Consider the following 20,223-nt stretch of genomic DNA (forward strand, 5'->3'; position numbering starts at 1 on the left):
TGAATGACAATTGTGCCACCAAGCCCCTGTGATTGAGTTGTTCTCTTTCGCTTCCCTCTTGCACAACTCCCCCCATGTGATCCAGGCAGGCCAAGCTTAGTTTTTGCTTTGCAAAGCAGAAACTCTTAAGTAGGTTGCCGAAAAGACTGTGATTTTGCCCGAGGCCTGGGAAAATGTGTGCAAAAGCTGTCACTTCAGCAGTTTCGTAACAGACACACAGGGCTTATGCCTGGAGAAAAGACTGCAGCAGAACCATCAGAGGTGTCAGGTGCCACTTTAGTTTCTACTGGACTGCCCGAATATTATCCAGGTGTAGGACATAGGATAGAAGAGAGAGAGGGTGCCATTTGGAGAAGACCATGTCCTGCAGGACAGGATCGAGAAGGCTGCCTCTAACTGAATGGCCTGAAGGAATCTGTAGAAAGCAGTGTATGTTCAAGCACAAGCACATGTTTGCATGGGGTAGGCACCTGTGAAACATAACCAATATTATCTACTCATTTTCATTTTCTAAGCACAGTGCCGTGCATGTTCCCTCAATCAGTGGCAGACTTCTCTAAGTTCAATGGCACCTACTCCCAAGCAGGTGTAGATAAGATTTCAACCTAACAGCATGAGCTTGCTTGCTGCCTCTATGCAAGTATGCACATAAGTATAAGGGAGACTGTGTCAGAAGCAGACAGAGTGTGTTTCTACTGCCATTGTTTAAGGAGAGAGAAACAGTTCTCACAACAGAGGGACGTAAACAGTGGGGCTCCCCACAGTTTGGGCAGAGTTACCTTACAAATTTTCATGCATGATCTGGAGCTTGGGTTAGCAGTGACCTGGCCAGGGTTGCAAATGATTTAGTTGGTTGAAACAAAAAGGGACAGTGAAGAGCAGGAAAAAGATGACTGTAGATTTGGGGAGGAGTTGGGGCAGAATTAGGCATTTGATTAGCACATGTAGTTCAATGGAAGTAAATCTAAACTGATGTATATTTGGGCAAAACTTTCCAACTTTGGGCAAAATTTTCCAACTTAGATGGATAGGATTCAAGCTGTCTGTAACTACTTTGACCAGAAAGATATTTTCATATTGTGGTGGATAACTTGATGAAACTTTGCAACTGCTCTGAAAACTGCAGATTCTCTGTTGGGGGTTGTTGTTAAGAAAAGAATTGAAAATAAAATGGTCCATATTCTCAGACTTCTATGTGTGATGCAACCTGCATTGGAATATTCTATGCAGTTCAGCTTACTATCCTTCAGAAAGGGTTATTTAGAAAAGGTGCCAGAACAGACAGCCACAATGATGAAGTGGTTAGAATGACTCCTTTATGGGCAAAGGTTACAACAGCTGGGATTTTGTAGCTTGTGGTGGAAGGAGAAATGCAGAAGGTGGGACAGGGTAAAAATGTATAGTTATATGTGCAGTAGAGAAAGCAGATAATGAAAAAAGTTTTTTTTTTTTTTTGCTTTCACACTTACAATATGACAAGCTGGAATTTTTCACTGAAGTTGAGTGGTGGGAGGTAGGACAAAAATTGAAAGTGTTCTTGATAGAGCACAAAATCAATGGAGTTCACCATGCAGTGAAGCCCATTAATATGGCCCTCTTTGAAATGTTAGATAAATTCTTGGAAGATAAAGCTATTGTTACTGACTAGTCATCACTAACATCATCAAAGAAAGTGTGCCCCGAATACCAATTGCTGGGGCATTTTAAGCTCGGAAATAGAGAGCTGTTTCGCTCATTCCTTTCTTGAAAACTTCCAATGGGCATTTGGTTGGCCAGTCAAGGGGCAGAATGTGAGAACATAGAAGGTTTTGTTGTTAGCTGCATTTATGTTCTCATTTTGAATGGGTCTGTTGTTTTATTTATTCTGAATATATATAAGCTGCCTTTGAAGATACGTGCCCTCACAAGGCAGCTACCATAAAAGACTCAAATATCATAGTAAACAAAAAGTGAATGTGATGCATAAATCTCATCAAAACGTTGCGATAAACAAACCATATAACTAACCATGGCAGTATAAAAGGACTAGATTAGCATAATATCATTCAAAGCCAACTAAGACTTCAGAACTGGTCAAATACCAATTAAAACCACGAGGGTCACTGAATTTCTTTTTCAAGTGAAAAAAGGAATCATTTATGCTGGCCTGAAGGTCTGCAATTATTGCCTGATTTATCTCCAGCTAATGATCCAGCTTTGGCTGAATAGCTCAGTGGTTTAGGTATCCGGCTGCAGAACCAGAGGTTGAGAGTTTGATTCCCTACTGTGACTTCCAGGATAAAATCCAGCCTGTGTGGCCTTGGGCAAGCTGCACAGTCCCAAGATACCCTCAGAACAATGGCATGGTAAACCACAACTGGGTATTCTCTACCAAGAAAACCCTGGAAAGAGTTGTCATTAAGTCAGAATTGATCTGATGGATTGTTGTTGTTGTTCTCTCCAGCTTGCAAAGCTTATATTGATGTCCAGCTACATCTCAATTCATTTCTCTTTCCTTGATTCACTATTGTGGAATTACTAGAAACTTAGCTATCAAGAATATACTATGCAAAATAGAACTGGTATATGCAAATATAATTATCTTCCAGTATATTCTTGAAAGGAATTTCACCCTTTGGGTGTTAAATATGGAAAGGATTTTAAGTTTGCTGTTGTTGTCCTAGGAGCTGCCATAGTCGAGTGCAATAAAATCACAAAATAAAGGCATGCCAATAAAAACTACCAGTAAAATCATAAAACACATAATAAAATTGCAAAGTTATAAACTCAAAAAGACAAGCTATAACCTGCAAGGTTCCTACAACAAAAAGGCCTTTATCCTCTTAAAAAAAATTAGAAAGAATTGAAGCTCGTAATGGAAACCTGCAGCATCCACATTTGGCAGCATAATTTTAGCAAATATACTCTGTTCATAAGGTACTACAAAGAATCAAATGACAGAGATTGGACTCAAGGTTCTGCGACTGCTTTCCTTCTAGTACCACTAGAAGGTACTACTCAAAGAGCCCTATAATAATGGTGTTTCAGTCAGAGAAGTAATTGGATAGCAACCACACATCTTTGAGGTTCGTCAGGGGGTGTTTCAGTTCTCCTAAAGCCATTACTTTATTACAGTAGAAAACACTGTTTTGGTCTTTCCTCCTCTTCTTTCCTTTTATATGTGAAATATGGGTTTTTTACCCACCCACCCCTTCTCTTTTCTGTGTGTTGTCAAAATGGCAGCAAGAAAACTCTCTTGTTTCATTTGCTATTCTTAAAGCAGTCAGCCTGGAGCACTAAAAGAACATTATCTATACTGTGGGGAATTTATTTTCCTTTTCTGTCCCTCTCCCACCTTTTCTTTCTGTCACTATATTTGTTTTTAATGCATGGGCCATGAACTGACAAATGGATGTGGAAAACTAGTGGATGTAAGTGTATACAAATAATCCCACTCACCAGCCCATTGTTGTGAGGACTAGCAAGCCTTCATGCTTTTGATGCTTGAAAAATTGGCACTGAGCTAGCAAACCAGCCAGGATTTCACAAGCCCACCCTTTGCTGAGGATCTGAAGCAAAAAAGAGGGAAGGTGACATCCAGGTGCCCAAGAAAATAAATGATTTGGCCCAGCATATTTTGAAATGAGTTCTTCTTGAGGCAGGTTCTACTGTTAGACAAGCTGAGGCAGGTGCTTCAGATAAGAGTGAGAAGCAGGGCAAGCCCAAGAGGTTTTGCTGCTAGATGCAAGATGACGACCCCTTCTGTTCCATGTACAGGAGCTGACTGGACAGACATCTGAAACTTACTTCAGCACTTGAATAAGACTAGGATCTCTGTCACAGAGAAAAAGAATGGCTTGGGGGCTCATGAAAGTCCCTCCCCCCAAGCCACATATCTGCCATTTTAGGGCACAGCAATAGGTCTGGCCCTAATGACAGTTCCTGATTGTTTTCTCCTCAGTCTCTTTCTCATACCTTTCCATCTGAGTTGATGTCCTAGCAATGACTAGGTTTCCTTATTGTGGGGCAGGGTGTCATGTCTCCCCTAGTCCCAGTTTTCCCAATGCTTCCTCTCAGTGTGGCACAAACAGTTCTGCTTGGAAGGGAAGCCAGATCAGGCCCCACACTCCAGCAGGCATCATCTGTGTGTGGGCATTGTACTATTACTGTGACAGGAGACTGGAGTAGTACCTTTTTTGTACCCAGAAACTCACACTTAACTGGTCAGGTGCTGGAGCTGGTGCTTCACTGCAATATTTATTTGAGTGGGCAGCAAGTAGGTACCAGATGAATCAGTAAACACAGTGGTGAGGTACTGGGAGGTCAGAGTTGTACTCCCATTATGTCTTTTTTTAAAAAATGAAAATGTGAAAGTTTTCATTTCTGCTGCCACAGTGACATACTGTATTTTGGCACTCCATCACAGAATCCAGTAAGGGGTGACACAGCAGGTGTCACAAATACAGGAAGGCCTGTTTCTTCTCAAACTACTGCAGGAGGAAGGTTATTACCTTGCTTTCTGAGCAAAAGCAAAGTGTGCTGCTTATATACTGCCCTGTAGCACTCAAAGTACTCTCTCTGCAGTTTATAGTTTAATTATGGAGGCCACACATTTCCCCTCCCCCTGCAGCAAGCTTGGTATTCAATTTTCCAACCTCAGAAGGATGGAAGGCTGAGTCAACCTTGAGCTGACTATCTAAATCTGTCAGGATCAGACTCAGGTTGTGAACAGAATCTTGGCTCTCAGCCTTCCTCCCTGCTTAACTACTTCTTGTTCCCAAGCTTACTGGCCCTTAACTCACTCCATTTTCATTCCTTTCTGGACTGATTTTATAGGAACTGGATTTGGACTCTCCATTTAATCTCTGGCTTCATCCTGCAAGGCATTTCTTCTTGACTAAATTTCTTCTTGAGAGTACACTCTTACTTTGCAAATTTAACCATCACTACATGACAGATATCTTCTTATTTTTCTCAAAGTAAAGCTTGTTGTAAACCTCCTAGACTGGTCCTATGCATATGGGCAGAATGAATGAATGAATGAATGAATGAATGGATGGATGGATGGATGGATGGATGGATGGATGGATGGATGGATGGATGGATGGATGGATGGATGGATGGATGGATGGATGGATGGATGGATGGATGGATGGATGGATGCCACATAAGAATGAAATCAAGGTGCAATCAGATTGTGTTTTCTCCTACAGTTTGGACCACTTTGGAATCATGCTGCTTTGCTCCCTTTTCCAGCAACCACGCAGTGTTGTGGTAATCACAACCCATCCCAACCTCTATCCATGCCTACATGCACCTTTTAGGTCCCTAGGACAGGCTACCACTTTCTTTTTAGTGCATGTGTAGGATTGTCCCAGCGGTGCTAACGCTCAGATCAAATCAAATGCCACCAGTCAATAAATGAAAAATAAACATGAAAAATAAACAGAAAACCCAGATTTTAATGGAGGAGGAGACAAAAGATGAGGGGGAGGGAGATATCTTTTTTTGTTGTTGTCACTGCTTTTTAAAAAGACCAGCACTATGTGACTAACTTGATGATGCACCAATTCACCAGCATGCAACTTAACCAATATTTTTTCCTTCCACTCCGCTTCTGGGATATAAAGGGAGATCTTTTTATCTCCCCACTTCAATGCAATGTCCAGTGCTATGTCACTTGATGGCAAGCTAATTCACCAGCATGCCACTGACCTATAAATGTAACAACATTGCAACTCTTCTGTGAAGGGAGAGATAGAAGAGGATGTGGAGGCTAAATAGGATCACTTTGAGGTGTGGTATGGTTTCCATTCCTGAAACTATTAAAATAGGATACCTCACCTCAGAGCAACCCAGTTTATACTGATCCAGCCCAATCCAAGTGGGCAGTCTCGTGGCACCTTCAGCCCACCTGAGTCATGATGAGCAATCAAAAAGGTCTTTATTAATGTTGGTAGATTTAGGATGAGGTACTGTAAAAAGGGATATCAGAGATTTCTTTACCTACAGTGTAGCCCTGGCTTATCTGCAGCTTTGCAAGTTACACAATATGTTTAGATGCTGACTGAACGGTGTGCGGATTCAATGTTTCTTCCTCCGTTCCTGCTTCCAGTCTGATCCTTTTAAAAATCAGAAAGCCACATTGATGCATAGTTGTTGTGTTTTTGTAAGCTGCCACATGCCTGCTTTATAATTACATATTTGCAAGTTGCTTCATAGTTATTCACTGCAATTTTTTTAAAAAAAGCTCTTTGTGTTTGTTCTCAAGCATAACAGACAGTTATCTCTAATCGCTTTAAAAAGAAAAACACCTCAGTGCTGCAAGCCACACACCTGTGGTATAAAACTCTCTTTCTGCCCACCTTGGCATCCCCTCAACTCACACAAGAGATCAAGTGAACCATGTGATATTTCTCCTCTGAATGTTTAATAAGGCCACACCCCCGGAACTATAAAAGTAACCAAAAAGTTATAGTTGTATTGCAAAGGAAGTGCAACTATCTCTTAAGTTATATTTATAATGTAATATAGTACCTAGTGTGGTATCATGGATAGCATGACAGACTAGGACTCTGGAGAACAGAGTTTGAATCCCCACTTGGCCATGGAAATTCACTGGGAGAGGACAGAACTGGTAAAACCTTAAATATCTCACCTTGAAAGCCTCATTAGGGTCACCATAAGTCGGTTCTGACTGGACAGCACTGAACACGCACATAGTACCTGGAAAATCCTGAAAAGAGTTGCCGTAAGTCAGAATTTAAGGTTGCATAAGTGATCTATAATGTTTTGTGTGTGTTTATTTTTCTTTACTATTTTGGCTTGTTGATGTCAATTATTGTCTTATTGTGAACCACCCAGAGTGGCCTTGGGAGCTAGATGGGCGGTATAGAAATAAAATGAAATAAAAGACTTGACAGCATATAATGATTATTATAGGCCTTTTTGAGCATTTATGCAAGCAAAATGACCAGGTTTTAAACGGATGATTTTAACATTCTTCCCACCAGCCATACAACATATATTTTATCTCAAGTGTTTTTGGGGTGAGCTTCCATGATATCTCATGCCTCTGGAGAGCAAGATTAACTTAATATCCCTCTTTGTCCCAAGGGGCATAGTTTTGCGTTATGGTGCTTCCCAAATGATGTTCATGTTTGCAGCAGAGCTCCAAGGTTGAAAAGCTTTCAATTATCACTCCAAAAAAAATTTTTTTTAAAAAAAAATCCTCTAACGGAGAAGATCCAGGAGTGACATGGATTTCTTTCATTTTTCAACAGATTCTTAAGATCAGTTTAAAAGAAGTGTCTTTCTTAAAAAGAAGAGTTGTAGGTTAGGTTGCTTGGCGCACAGCATACCCCTCCAGCACCGAGAAGAGGGCCAAATACTCCATCTGGAAGAGCCCATAGTTACACTTTTATTTTGGGGGGAAAGAACTAATTACTAGGGTCCTCGTTGTTTACAATTAGTTACTTCCAAGCTCTGCTTATTTATTTGTATATTAATCCTTAATAAACCTCCACAGTGTTTAAAGAGTTACAGACCTGCCTGGGAAATGCAGACCATACTGTGGGCAGAAGTCACAGGCTATGATTTGACAGCAGATGCCTCCCACTAGGGGCCTTTCTCCATTCATGCACTATTGTGTTGGAACCAGGTGCAACCAGGTTTGTTCTTAAAACGCTTTGCTGCTGAACAGAAGTAGTACAGTATTTCTGTTTACTAAGCAGCAAAACTGTCTTTGCCATTCACACATTTAATATAACTCACACTTTAAATATATCCACAGAGATTGAATTTTAGTAAAAATTACATACATCCTAGCTTCCTAGTTTTTAACCGTTCACATGAAATATCTCTATAAAGTTCCACTGATATTGCATATCTAGGTAGGATTTTAAATAACACACAGCTCCTTGCCTCCAAAGTCCTTAATTCTATGGTGCTGCTTTATCTTCCCTCTGCTTCTCTGACAAAAGATTAAATCCATCTTGTACATGCTTTTAGGCTTAACAGTATATGATGCCAGATAGCAACCGTTCATAATTATGTATCAACATTTTCTTTATGGTAACACAACATGATATTGCTTGACCATAAGAAAATACACTTTCCATTCTCATTCTGAAATGCACTGTCACTTCCCTCCCTACCCTGGCTCAGCTCCCTAAGGCTTCAAAGTCTTAATACTGTACTTTATTAAGACTGAAAGTTCCTAAGACCAGGCTGTGCCTGCTGGTCCTCTTCTTCTTCTTTTTTTTAAAAAAAGCATTTACACACACCCTGTTTACTCTTTCATTAGAAAGATTCCCAGAATAGCTTAAAAACTCAGAAGAAACAAGTCAGTGTCTGCCCTCGGGCTTAGAATAAAGAAAGGACATGACACAAAAGGAAAATGGATGGGGAGGGAAAAGGAAATTAAGACAATCCAAGGACCAATTCTAAATGTAAATGTTATGTGTCTTGTGACAAACTGCAATGAAAATGGACTGCTTAGTGTTAAAAACAGGACTTCTGGGAGCCCCAAAAGAAATAAGTGAGTGATTCAGCCCCCTCAAAATTGTCAAAATGCTTGTTGAACATACAGGGTGAAGCCTTGGGACTTAATTATGGAAACTGATACAGTGGGGTCTCGACTTACGAACCGCTCTCATAGGAATATATGGACTCGACTTACGAACTTAGATTTGAGTTACGAACTCTTTTTCCCCCTTTTTTTTACAGCTAAGTCATCTTAGGTTAAAAGGAAAAAAGAAAAAACTATCCCCCTCTAGTGGCAGAAGGCGGAATAGCAGCTTCCCATTAGTTTCTATGGACAAAAAGAGCAGATACGGATTAAATGGTTTTCAATGCATTCCTATGGGAAATGCAGATTCGACTTAAGAACTTTTCGACCTGAGAACTGCCTTCCAATACGGATTAAGTTCTCAAGTCGAGACCCCACTGTAGCTTCTTGTTAGTCTGCCACTGGGAATAAGGCTCCACCACCGAAAGCTCTTCTTCACATGACTGTTGGCCTCTGTAAGGGCAAAGGGCTAAGGCTGGCTGCTGAAAGCAGCAGTGCATGGAGACAGTAGCCCTTTCAGGCCAGACTACTGTACAGTACATGATAAAGTTTACATGCCATTTGAAGCAGAGCTTCCCCACATGGATAAAACACACCTGTTTGTGCTTAGCATGGACTTGCTCCCCTCTGTATAAACTATCTGGGCAGTTTATAACATAATTATGCAAACACCACTTTTATGCCTCCAGGGAAAATGTTGAAAGAGGAGGAAACAAATGTTTCCCTCAATGTGTGATTGATTGATTAGACACTTACTTTCTGCTTCTTCTCATTGTCTAATTTTTTATTATACTTATTTGCTGTACACTTTTTAAATTGCATATTTTATATTTTAACCACATATGTTTTATGAACTGATTGTACATTTTTAAACTGCACTTTGCATATTTTAGCCACATAATATGTTTTATGAATTGGCTGTATATTTTTAAACTGCATTTTGTATATTTTAGCCGTAAATATGTTTTATGAGCTGGTCACCCGACCGTAATAAATAAATTCATACTTACGTGCTGTTCACACACACCTGATTGCCTTTCACAGACATAATACCAGCATTTATTTATTATTTATTTATTTAAATATTTCTATCTTGCTTTTCTCCTTAAAAGGGTCCACTGCTATAGGATAAATTCCAGTTTAATTAGCAGCTACTAGCTGAACAAAACCATAGAACTGCATTATTATTCTCTTCTGGAGGAAGTAACAAAGTCTCTGTTGTAATAATGATTTTTTTTTAAAAAAAGTTCACAGTTTATGTAAATAGCAAAGGGGTGCAGATGCCAGAACACGGAAAAGCAGTGCCAGTCCACAGAAGCCTCCAACAAAGCTCCTCCTTTTTTGTACTAAAATATCTTAGCCACTCTCTGTCCAGAAAGGATAAAATTTGGGGATCTGGGGGTATCTACAGTATTTTGGAAGATGCATGTAACTCAAAATGCAGGCTTCAAAGTAACATGAAGCAAGAGCATTTAAACAGCCCATGAGTCACCCTTGCCTGTTAATGACCATCGGGGTGGGGGTGGGGAGAGGGTATGTACTTTGCATTGCATATGGCATAAGATATTCTTAATGCTCTGATTTGTCTCTCACATTGCAGTAATCCACACTGAGCTTTTAGGGAGAAGAAAGGTTAAAATGCACTGAATATAGAGTCCAAGAATGACAAGCGATTCTCTTGGCTGGATTTCTAAATGAACTCAAGTGTCTACTCTACACGCTACCATGTGCTGAGAGGGATTCCAGCAGAGAAATTTATCTGCATTGTCAAATTAACAAATAAAGGATTGTGAGCCATTTGTTACTGTCTGCTGTCTTCAGTACAATTTTGCTGTTCTAGCTCGTCTCTTTATTATTTCAGAGAGAGTGTGTTGTTGCAAAAGTGCTCCGCTTGCTTAATCAACCTCCAAAGCTCTTTATGGCTCTGTAGACACTGCTATAGAAGAAACTCTGGTTTAATTAAAAAGTGCCTGCAAAACAGTAGGATTCCTTTTGCATATAATCTATGTAAGTCTATCATTCTTCTCTGGCAATCCTAAACTGCCATGATTGGTGATGAGGAAAGACAAAATTCTAGAGAAGTTGTCTATGGAGTAATAAAAAGAAACCATGTTGATGTGGATCACCCTAAATACATGCATTATGTGTTTCCAGGGCTTCTTCTGAGGATTGAACCTCAGGATCTTTTTCAGTACCATTTGAAATATTAAAACACAGAGATCTGACCATGTACAAAGTGAAATATTACCAGTGAATACAGAGCCCAAGAATGATAAACTATCATCTCAGATCAATTTGTATTGTAATTTATGTGTCCATTCTATACCTTGCTATACATCAAGAAAGCTTCCAAACCACTATATCCAAATACTATTCTTGGATAGCTCGGTGAGTTAAGTATCTGGCTGCAGAGTCAGAGGTTGGGAGTTTGATCCCCCACTGTGTCTCCTATGAGTAGAGCCAACTTGTGTGGCTTTGGGCAAGCTGCACAGTCCCAGAGCAGGGAACAGTAAAGCACTTCTGAATACTCTTTTCCTAGAAAACCCTGGGGATTAGAACTGGTAAAACCACATCTTAAATATCTCACCCTGAAAATCCTGTTAGGGTCTCTATAAGTCAGTTACAACTTGACAGCGCATAAGAACAACACGAAACCCTGAAAAAGGTTGCCATAAATCAGAATTGACGACGAGACGTGGTTGTTGTTGTTTCAAAAGAAAGTCATCTTATATAATAGTTCAGATTAGAGACCCTGCTCCTAAATGAAGTTTAATTTAAACATGGATGGTAATGGTGTGAGGTACATGCATGTGTGAACCATCCATAAGCTTTTGATGAAGCTCGTGGCTGCTGTTCAAAGATGGTATAATTGGCTAATTTTCCAAGCACTCACGGATGTCAGGTGGAGGGGGGTCACATCTTCTTCACCTCCCTGACTTAATGCAAATTAAATCAACCAGCAAATTAAGAAAACAGACAGCCACCTTCTCCTTTCCTCACTTTCTGCTTCCTCAAGGAATATATATTCCAGCTAACATCCAACATAGGATTATTTACCACTGAATGACACACAAGGGTTTTGTTTTTGTTTTTTGTTAAAATAAGGTGATAAATGGAACATTTCCACACTTCTTAAGACACCTCAAGAGATGGGAATATCAACACATGCACAACATGAGAGAGCGCCTGCCACTGTTTCCAAAAGCGGCCGCCCCCATAAAGTGCTCCTGCCATAAAAACCTCCCATGGATGAAGGGAGCTTTATCATGCCCTGAGGTGTGCTGCCTCTTGAACTTGGCATGCAGTCTAGAAGAAATGATGGCGTTTTTCTCTAGAGTAAAGAGGGATCATTGTGCATGCAGAAGTCTGAATTGTTCATAGGATTTCTTGACATAAGAAAAATCAATGTCTGAAAAGATGATGAAAAGAAGAGCATCTTTGTCTTATTTGTAGTGAAGAAGTAAAGACCAGAGCATCAGTGTGCAAAGGGCAAATCTTAATCTAAGGCTGGCCGCAACGTGCCAGAAACAGAGATCCAGTGCTACACATTGATCAGAAAACTTCAGATGGGTTACATCAGTGAATCAAGAAAAATGCTTTAAGCAAAGGTATATGTATTGCATCCTCCAAACCCTGCTGGAAACACCTGGAAAGGTGGTTATAGTATGGCGCTAAGTATGGGAAGAAGCCCATAAGGTGAGGCTTGGGAAAGAAAAGTCTTTTTTTTTTCCAAAAAGAAACTCAAAAGTGATGAGCAACACAACAAATAGTGCAAAAAACCACAACACTACAGTGGGGTCTTGACTTGAGAACTTAATCCGTATTGGAAGGCGGTTCTCAAGTCAAAAAGTTCTCAGGTCAAATCTGCATTTCCCATAGGAATGCATTGAGAACCATTTGATCTGTATCTGCTCTTTTCCATCCATAGAAACTAATGGGAAGCTGCTATTCTGCCTTCGACCACTAGAGGGGGATATTTTGTTTCTTTTTTTCTTAGGTCAAGAAAGGTTCAGGGAAGGCAGGGAAAATACAGTCCAGGCAGTACCAGGCAGTCTGAAGACTCCCAATCCACTCTCTAAACGGTGGGAGGAGTGAGGAAGCAGACAGGCACCCTTTTCACTGGCCAACAGTTAACTGAAAATTCACATTTTGCACTTTCCCTGCCTCCCACGTGGGTTTTTTCAGTTCTTAACTCAAATCTAAGTACTTAAGTCAAGTCAATATTTTCCTATGAGAGTGGTTCTTAAGTCAAAATGTTCTTAACTCAAACCGTTCTTAAGTCAAGACCCCACTGTAGTTTTTAAGAGAAGATGTCAATATTCACTAACTAGTTACCGGCAGGAAAGGGAAAGTCTTTGCTGGAAAAGAAGCTGGGATTGGGAAACACCGGAGCTGCCTGCCTGGCTTCTCCCTCCTCCAGGTACGCTGAGCATGTCACCAGAAGCTCTGCAGAAACCTGTCCTAATGAGAGGCTGGGATTGCTGCCTGGCTGGATCTGTTTTTGGCTCCTCTTGCGTCCAGATATTTAGCGAGGGCATCCTACTAGAGGCAGTGCCTCAGTGTCACACAAAGGGAGACACTACGTGTATGCTTAGCATCACTTAGGAGATACACAATGGGAAACTGTGTGTGTCAAACATCCAGCAGAACTTTCCACCAGCCTCATATTACAGCATACTCTGTATTTTCTTCCACACGACACCTAAAAAAACCCCAAGGAAGACCTTCCCTAAAATCCATCCCTACACACTGCTAGTGTATTTTATTTTAATATTGCTACCACTTTCTGTCTGCTGTCTTTTCTACCCCTGAGGTAGAAAATTTAAATTGAGGTTTTGGCAGACTGATGTTTTTCCACAACTGAGGGAAAAATGAAGGGAATCAGGGAGCAGCCCTCATAATTATATAGGACAGGGGAGATACAATGGAAGGGTAGCTTCCATGGCATTGTGCTAGAGAAAAGGGCCCTGAAGCTCCCCTCAATTTAAAATAAGTAGGATGGTCATGGAGTCAGGTCACCTGGGCTGAAAAATGCTGCTGCTAAACCCTGGACTTGACCCTGGATGAGCATGCCAACCTGGCTTGTCTTAAGCAGACCTGGTTGGATGAAGCTGGATATGTGTGCGTAAATCTCCCTGAGCTGTGTCCACCAGGATTCTCTGTGCAACATCAGACAAGACCTGGGGGTGGGGTGGGGTGGGGGTTGTAGTAGTCTATCATGATTCCATTCCCATTATCAGGTGTCACATTCTCCCATTTTCCAAGTTTGAATCACTGTAGTCAAAAGTGGTAGCCCAGGACAGAATAGGGATTTGGTTGGTGTAACGCCCACCCTGCTGCTCTGACTTTCTCCATTCCTGAGCTAATCAAGCTCTTCTCAGGAATGGCATTGCAGCCTCCATAGCTTGTTTAGGGGACTTCAAAATCCATGCCGCTGCAACCTTGTCAGGACTTCATGTCTTCCATGACAACTATGACTCTGTCTCAAATACAGTGGACCCTCGACTTACGAAATTAATCCATATTGGAACAGTGGCTGCAGGTCGAAAAGTCTGTAGGTTGACGCTCCATTGACCTACAATGCATTTAAAACCGATTAATCTGTAACCGTCCGTTTTTGTTCCATTTTGGTTTTTTCCCGGTCTGTAGGTCAATTCTCCGGCTGCAAGTCGAACCTAAATTTTGCTGCCAGAGAAGTCTGTAACTCGAAAAATCTGTAAGTGGAGCCGTCTGTAAGTTGAGGGTCCACTGTTGTACCTGGCCCCACTCATGTTGAAGGGGACACTCTGGGGCTGGCTTTCTGCACAGGATAGGATGTTGATGAGATGGGTGTGGAAGAATTCTCTGCAGTTCTGATATCATGGATAGATCACTACCTGGTGGTTTTAGACCTCTGTCTCAGGAGAATGATATACCTGAATAGTTTCCTGATGGCTGTTCAATATTTTGTAGCCTTAGTAGGTGATCCTGTTAAAGTCCTGGTTGACCTCTGAAACAGGGAAATGAGCAGGGCAGTGTACACAAACCCTCCTAGGTAACCCCTCCCACAGAGTGCAGCAAAATCCCCCCCCCCATTTTATTAGGGAGGGTTGTGTGTGATGAAATGACTGGGGCAGAGACTAGAGCAGTGATGGGGAAAACTCAGAGCAACTCTATCTGAAAGCCTACCCTGCAGCAGTGGTATCGGTGAAGACGTCATTCTTCCCTGCCAGCACAACATCTGCATAAAGTCACCCAGCAGAACTTTTTTTAAGGGCCTATCACATGCTGGCCCACAAGAAGAGAATACGAACCACTCGATAGTCCACTCAAACCACTCAAAAGTTGAAGAATTTGCATGAAAATTTGCAGGCAAAAATCAGTTGACTATGAATGTAACTTTGGCCCCCATTTGTCCTGTGTTAATGGATAGATTTCAGTTTCTACAACCTGAGTATATGGACAGGAACCTTCAGGAGGTGAGAGCCACCATGTGTGTTGGGCCCTAACCCTTTTAGTGTCATAAAGTTGAACAGTGGTCTTGTTGATAGGAGGAGTGATTAGTGCTTCCCTGCAACAGGGCAGGATTCTAGCATGCCTTAATAAGGCAATAGTAAGATTGTTGCTGGAAAAAAAATGTCCTTAAATCCAAATGGTATTGGGTAACTGTTATCCTATCTCTCCGGTCAAAGTGATCCTGGATGAGACAGATTACAGTAGCTCTATTTCAGTCTGGCTTCAGGCACTGCTATGGGATAGAGACTATTTATGTTGCTTTGGTGTCTGTTGGATCTGCTGGATCTATCAGCACCTTTTGATGTCATCAGCCATGGTATCCTTCTGGGCCATCTCTTTGGAATGGGACTTGGAGGCACTGTTCTGAGGTCTCTCTAGTCTGTCCTGGAGGTGAGAGCTCAGACAGTGCTGCTGGGGGACTCCGCTTCAAAACCCTGGCTTTTAGCCAGGGTTCTGCTTTGTCCTTATGCTATTTAATATATACATGAAACTGCTGAAACAATCGTCTGGAGTTCTGAGGTTCAGTGTCACAACTATATAGGTTTAGAAGAGGTAGCCCTGTTAGTCTGTGCTAGCATATCAGGCAAAAACAAAAGAAAAAAAATTAAAAATATATAAAATGAAGAAGACAAATGTGCACATCAAAGACTAACTGCTATATTTTAATGTGAGCTTTCGTGGACAAGCCCACTTCCTCAGGCCTTTCTCAGGTTACATTAAAATATAGCAGTTAGTCCTTAATGTGCCACAATATTTTTGTCTTCTGTGGGTTTTTTTTACTTCACTTTTTTTTGCCAAAAAACAAAAGAGTTTTTGCCACCCAACTCTTTCCCCTCCTAAATCCAAAGAAACTGATTTCATTCTAATCTGGTGTCTGGCGTCAGTAATAGAGTTGATGGCCATCTATTATAGTCATAGACTAGTTGTAATGACTATAACAGATGGCCACGGTGGCAGCCTTTCAGGGACTGCAGGATTCTGTAACCACAGCAGTGACATTTTGGACATTTCCAGTTTCCAGGCTTGGAATGACACAGTCATCTTTCCATAAATGGAAATATCAGAACCAGACAATCGTGATGCAATGGCCTTTGAGACAAGATGACATACAGAACCCCCCTATATGAAATTTAGATATCCTAATGTGCTTGTAGAATTGACAATTTAGAAATATTTACCATTTGAAAAGAAATACAATGCATTTCACCACAGTAAGTGACCTGGTGACGTTTGCGTCTCCTCAGTCTTCTGTTCAAATAAGAGAACTAGGAAATGGCAGTGGGGTGGGGTGAACTACAACTCCCAGAATCCACAAGCAATGATTACATCAGGAGGACAGTTCTGAGAGTGGTTGTCAAGAAAAGTAACTTTTTCTAGCTTCGCAAAAGAATAAATGCTGATGGATAACCTTTCTCTCCAAGCTAACGACACCCATCAATCACAGTGACAGATAATCTCTTCTCCCTAGCACAACAATACACCCACAACAAGACACACTAATCACCCATCTACAGAAAAAGACAAAAGCCTATCTCACAGCCATAAATACTCCACTCCCAAGCCAACTACACCAGAGCACAGAGTGCTGTCCTCTGAAGATGCCGGCCACAGAGACAGGCAAAACGTTAGGAAGAACAACCTTCAGAACACAGCCAAAGAGCCCGAAAAAACCGCAACAACTAACCTCTCTCTCCTTACGTCTTTTTATTCTGAAACCAGATTTGGAAAGGACAATTTTTCAAACAGAGGATGCCTTGGAACGAAGGACCGCCTTTTGCCAAGAAGGACACACAGTCACTCCACTGGGTCCTTTTGTGTAGAGCAAAACAAAAGGAACAGTAAGAGCTGGATTGAAGGGGGAGCAACTGAGACGCATTAAAGAATACAATAAAAACAACAAAGCTCCATAGATTGGCTGGAGTACTTTCCTTGCCTTTATGTAATTTAAAATGACATTGATTTTCCCTCTTTCTTCTCTAGATGAACACTTAGGGCTGAATTCTACATTCCTCCATTTTGATGTAACCACCCCCACCCCACTGACTTCACTCTTAGTTACTCCTAGATTTATATCTGGCTAAAATACGGCTAAGGTTTGTCTCATTTCCTCTCTTTTGGTTTTAATCAGATTTCAGGGAGAACAATTTCTTAAGAATATGCAGTCTTTGTCACTCTTAAAATGTACCTCCAACATTGGGGGCAATGCAGGCCTTTTCGTTCCTATTTCTTTTTTCCAACCCAGCTACTATGACGATAGCATAGTATATTTGCATACCCCCCCCCAACATTTCCCAGGAGAGCATATTCACTGATACATATATCACCCTTGCTGATCCATCAGGAATAAGGTCCTGAGCTCCATCCATCTCATCTCTCAGACGGGGGAAGCATTCCATTAGCCATCATTATTACTCTATCCAGAATTAATATCTGAAACAGAGACTGTTTTTTTTTCCTTATTAAAAAAAATATATATATTTACCAACATTTCCAAAGTTCTTCAGATAAGGGGAGGGGGAAATTTGAAGTTTAAAAATCTGAATGTGGATGGTTCCAAAACTGATAAATTTGTTCATACCAGCTTTGAGTGTTTAAATCAAAGTTTGCATTCTAGTGTAGCCTTGTTACCATAATGAAAAATTAAGATTTCCACTAATTTTTAAAGAGATTTCTCATCTTTACTGTCTAAACAGTCGGCAGGTAACTACTTAGTGTGACCAATGAAATAAGGGAAAATTTTGATGCAGTTCATTTCAAATAAGAATTTATCAAAATTTGCTAATTTTTTCATATCTGGAATGGAAAGAACTTTAAAAAAACCCTGAATGTGGGATAAAGTGAAGTGGACAGATCGTAGTCAATCAAAAAAGACATAGCATAGCTCCACCCACCCCCCAAAGTAGCCCATTCCTCCAAATAGTAGCCTGGCTATATCTTCTTTTAAGAGAGTCTTGCACATTTGTTTAGCTACAACCATGTTTTGGCCTCACTGTGGCATTCAAATATTGTGTTAAGCTTTCGACACCATGGTGAAGACGCTGTATTTTAAACACTCAGGCAAGCTTTTTTTCCTCCCCTGCCATCTTGATTTCCCTGTGTGGAGTGGGTTCAAAAGTTAATTTTCTTCTACGTTTTCTTTTAATGGTAAATTGCTTAGAATAGTGCCTGGCACAAAGTCAGGTGATATATAAGCATTTTAATTAATTAATTAATTTCTTTTCTGAGCATTCCCCTCTCACTAACGGTCCCAAGATTATTGACAGAAAGGGTAAACCTCTGCATCCCCTTTTGCTCAGCTGTTGGAGAGAGGGACATGTAGGTACTGAGATGTGAGGAATAGATGTGGTTGGTTTGTACATGCCTACACATCAGCACCCTTGGTCGTTATCATCTTCAGCTCTCCATAGTTAAAGAAAGGTTGCACACTCCGGGTATGAAAGTTTTCAGAATGAGGGAAAGGGGCTTGTGAGAAGCCCACAGAGTCTCTTGGAACAGCCAAGTCTCATTTAATCCTGTCATTCTGTATTTAGGTGTAACATGGGGTTAGCTGGAAGTGCCAGGATCCAGATAACATGTGGCGGTTACAATTCTGAAATCCTTCAAATGAGTGAGAAACAAAGGAAGAAGGCTGGGCAAAACACCTTTGTTCCATGCAGTGAAGAAATGTGTTTGCCCGAGGAATCTTACATTTGGCTATTTGTGTATGCTTTTTGGCAGTCGAGAAGTATTTTGTGCTTTTATATAAATACACTGCAGAAACATCAACTTCCTTAAATAAAACCACATTTTAAGTGCCTACTGTGCCTTTTGGGTTTCCACCCGACTGCCTACTCTTGCTGTTTCTACAGTATGCACCTACAAACTGATAGGGTATCTAGATGGTTTCTGGGTTTAATTTTTATAAGAGAATTATAACATTCTGGCACTAAAACAAAATGCAACCTTGTCTCAATCGCAGATTATTTTCTGACCCCACTGTTTATTGTGAGTTTTAAAAATGCCCTGAATCAAAAAGAATGTTTGTGTGTGCAGAATCAAGTGTGTTCCACCCAAACGCCTACCGCAAAAAATGGAGTAGAAGTACAGTCAAATCAGATAACATACAACAAAATTTATGCTTCTTGAATTTTGTGGGTATTTTCTGACCCTGAAAAGAATTGATAGTTTTTTTTATTGGAGTTTCTCTCCCCCCCCCCCCGGGTCAAAGATAAAGACTTTATATGTAAGGTGGCTGAAACCTGGGGACCTTGTATACAGCTGTGCAGGCAATAATACCCAGAACTTTGGCAATGGCTTGGGGTTCTTTACAGCTTATGGATCTCACGAATGTGAACAGAGTGCTTTGAATGGTGAGGGCTAAAAGTCCTCCCTCTATCCCCACCCTTCCTAAAAGATATGATAAATTGCTCCTTAAAGGAAGGGCCACTCCCTTCCTGTCTAAAGGACACTTTCACAAAAATTTTCTGAAATAAACCTTCATTTGACCCAGAAGTTTTGGTTAATTATAGGCCAGTCTCAAATATTCATTTTTGGCTAAGGCGGTTGAGAAGGTATTGGTCATATAACTCCAAGCATTATTAGATGATACTGATCCTCTGGACCCATTTCAATCAGGCAGAAATGGGACTGAGACTGCTTTTGATCATGCTGGTAGAGGACCTTCACTGGGGACTGGATAAGGAGAGCACAACCTTATTAGTCCTTCTGGACATTTTGGCCACATTTGATTCCATCACCCAAGATATCCTGTTGGCTTGCCTGGCTAAGCCGAATATTGGGGACAATGTATTACAGTGGTTCCAATCCAACCTGTCAGAATGTATACAGAAAAATTGTGTTGGGAGAGCACTGTTGAAAAAAAACTAAGCCTTTGGACTGCAGCATCTTTGAGGTCTCCACCTTATCTCCTATATTATTTAACATCTATATGAAGCCACCAGGAGAGGTAATTCAGACTGATGCACTCAATCAAGACCTTTTCATGGACTAGCTCTAACGCTCTGTCCAGACAGATTGTTTTCATGAACCTGTGCTAATATGTCATCTAGATTTGGTCTATCTACATCATACTAAGACTTGCATTTTAGCTCCATTGAATACCCCAGCAAAGCTTGGAATTGGAATAAATATTTCAAAACACTAAATGACCTAGTGGGCATATATTTTAATAAGGGCAATAA

General features: G+C 40.8%; 1 protein-coding gene across 3 annotated transcripts in view; it reads right to left on the minus strand.

Moving 5' to 3' along the window:
* The window catches only part of ASIC2 (acid sensing ion channel subunit 2), a 464,091-nt gene that overhangs the window by 169,527 nt on the left and 274,341 nt on the right, over window positions 1-20,223 (minus strand). For 2 of the 3 annotated variants that reach the window (XM_078377910.1, XM_078377911.1), the window contains exon 2: window positions 6,638-6,715. The exons of the other annotated variant lie outside the window; for it this stretch is intronic. In XM_078377910.1, coding sequence (XP_078234036.1) covers window positions 6,638-6,715 — 78 coding nt within the window. The remainder of the gene's footprint in view (window positions 1-6,637; window positions 6,716-20,223) is intronic. 3 annotated transcript variants of the gene reach the window in all.

The sequence above is a fragment of the Pogona vitticeps genome, chromosome 6 (genome assembly GCF_051106095.1).
Source record: "Pogona vitticeps strain Pit_001003342236 chromosome 6, PviZW2.1, whole genome shotgun sequence".
Classification (NCBI taxonomy): domain Eukaryota; kingdom Metazoa; phylum Chordata; class Lepidosauria; order Squamata; family Agamidae; genus Pogona; species Pogona vitticeps.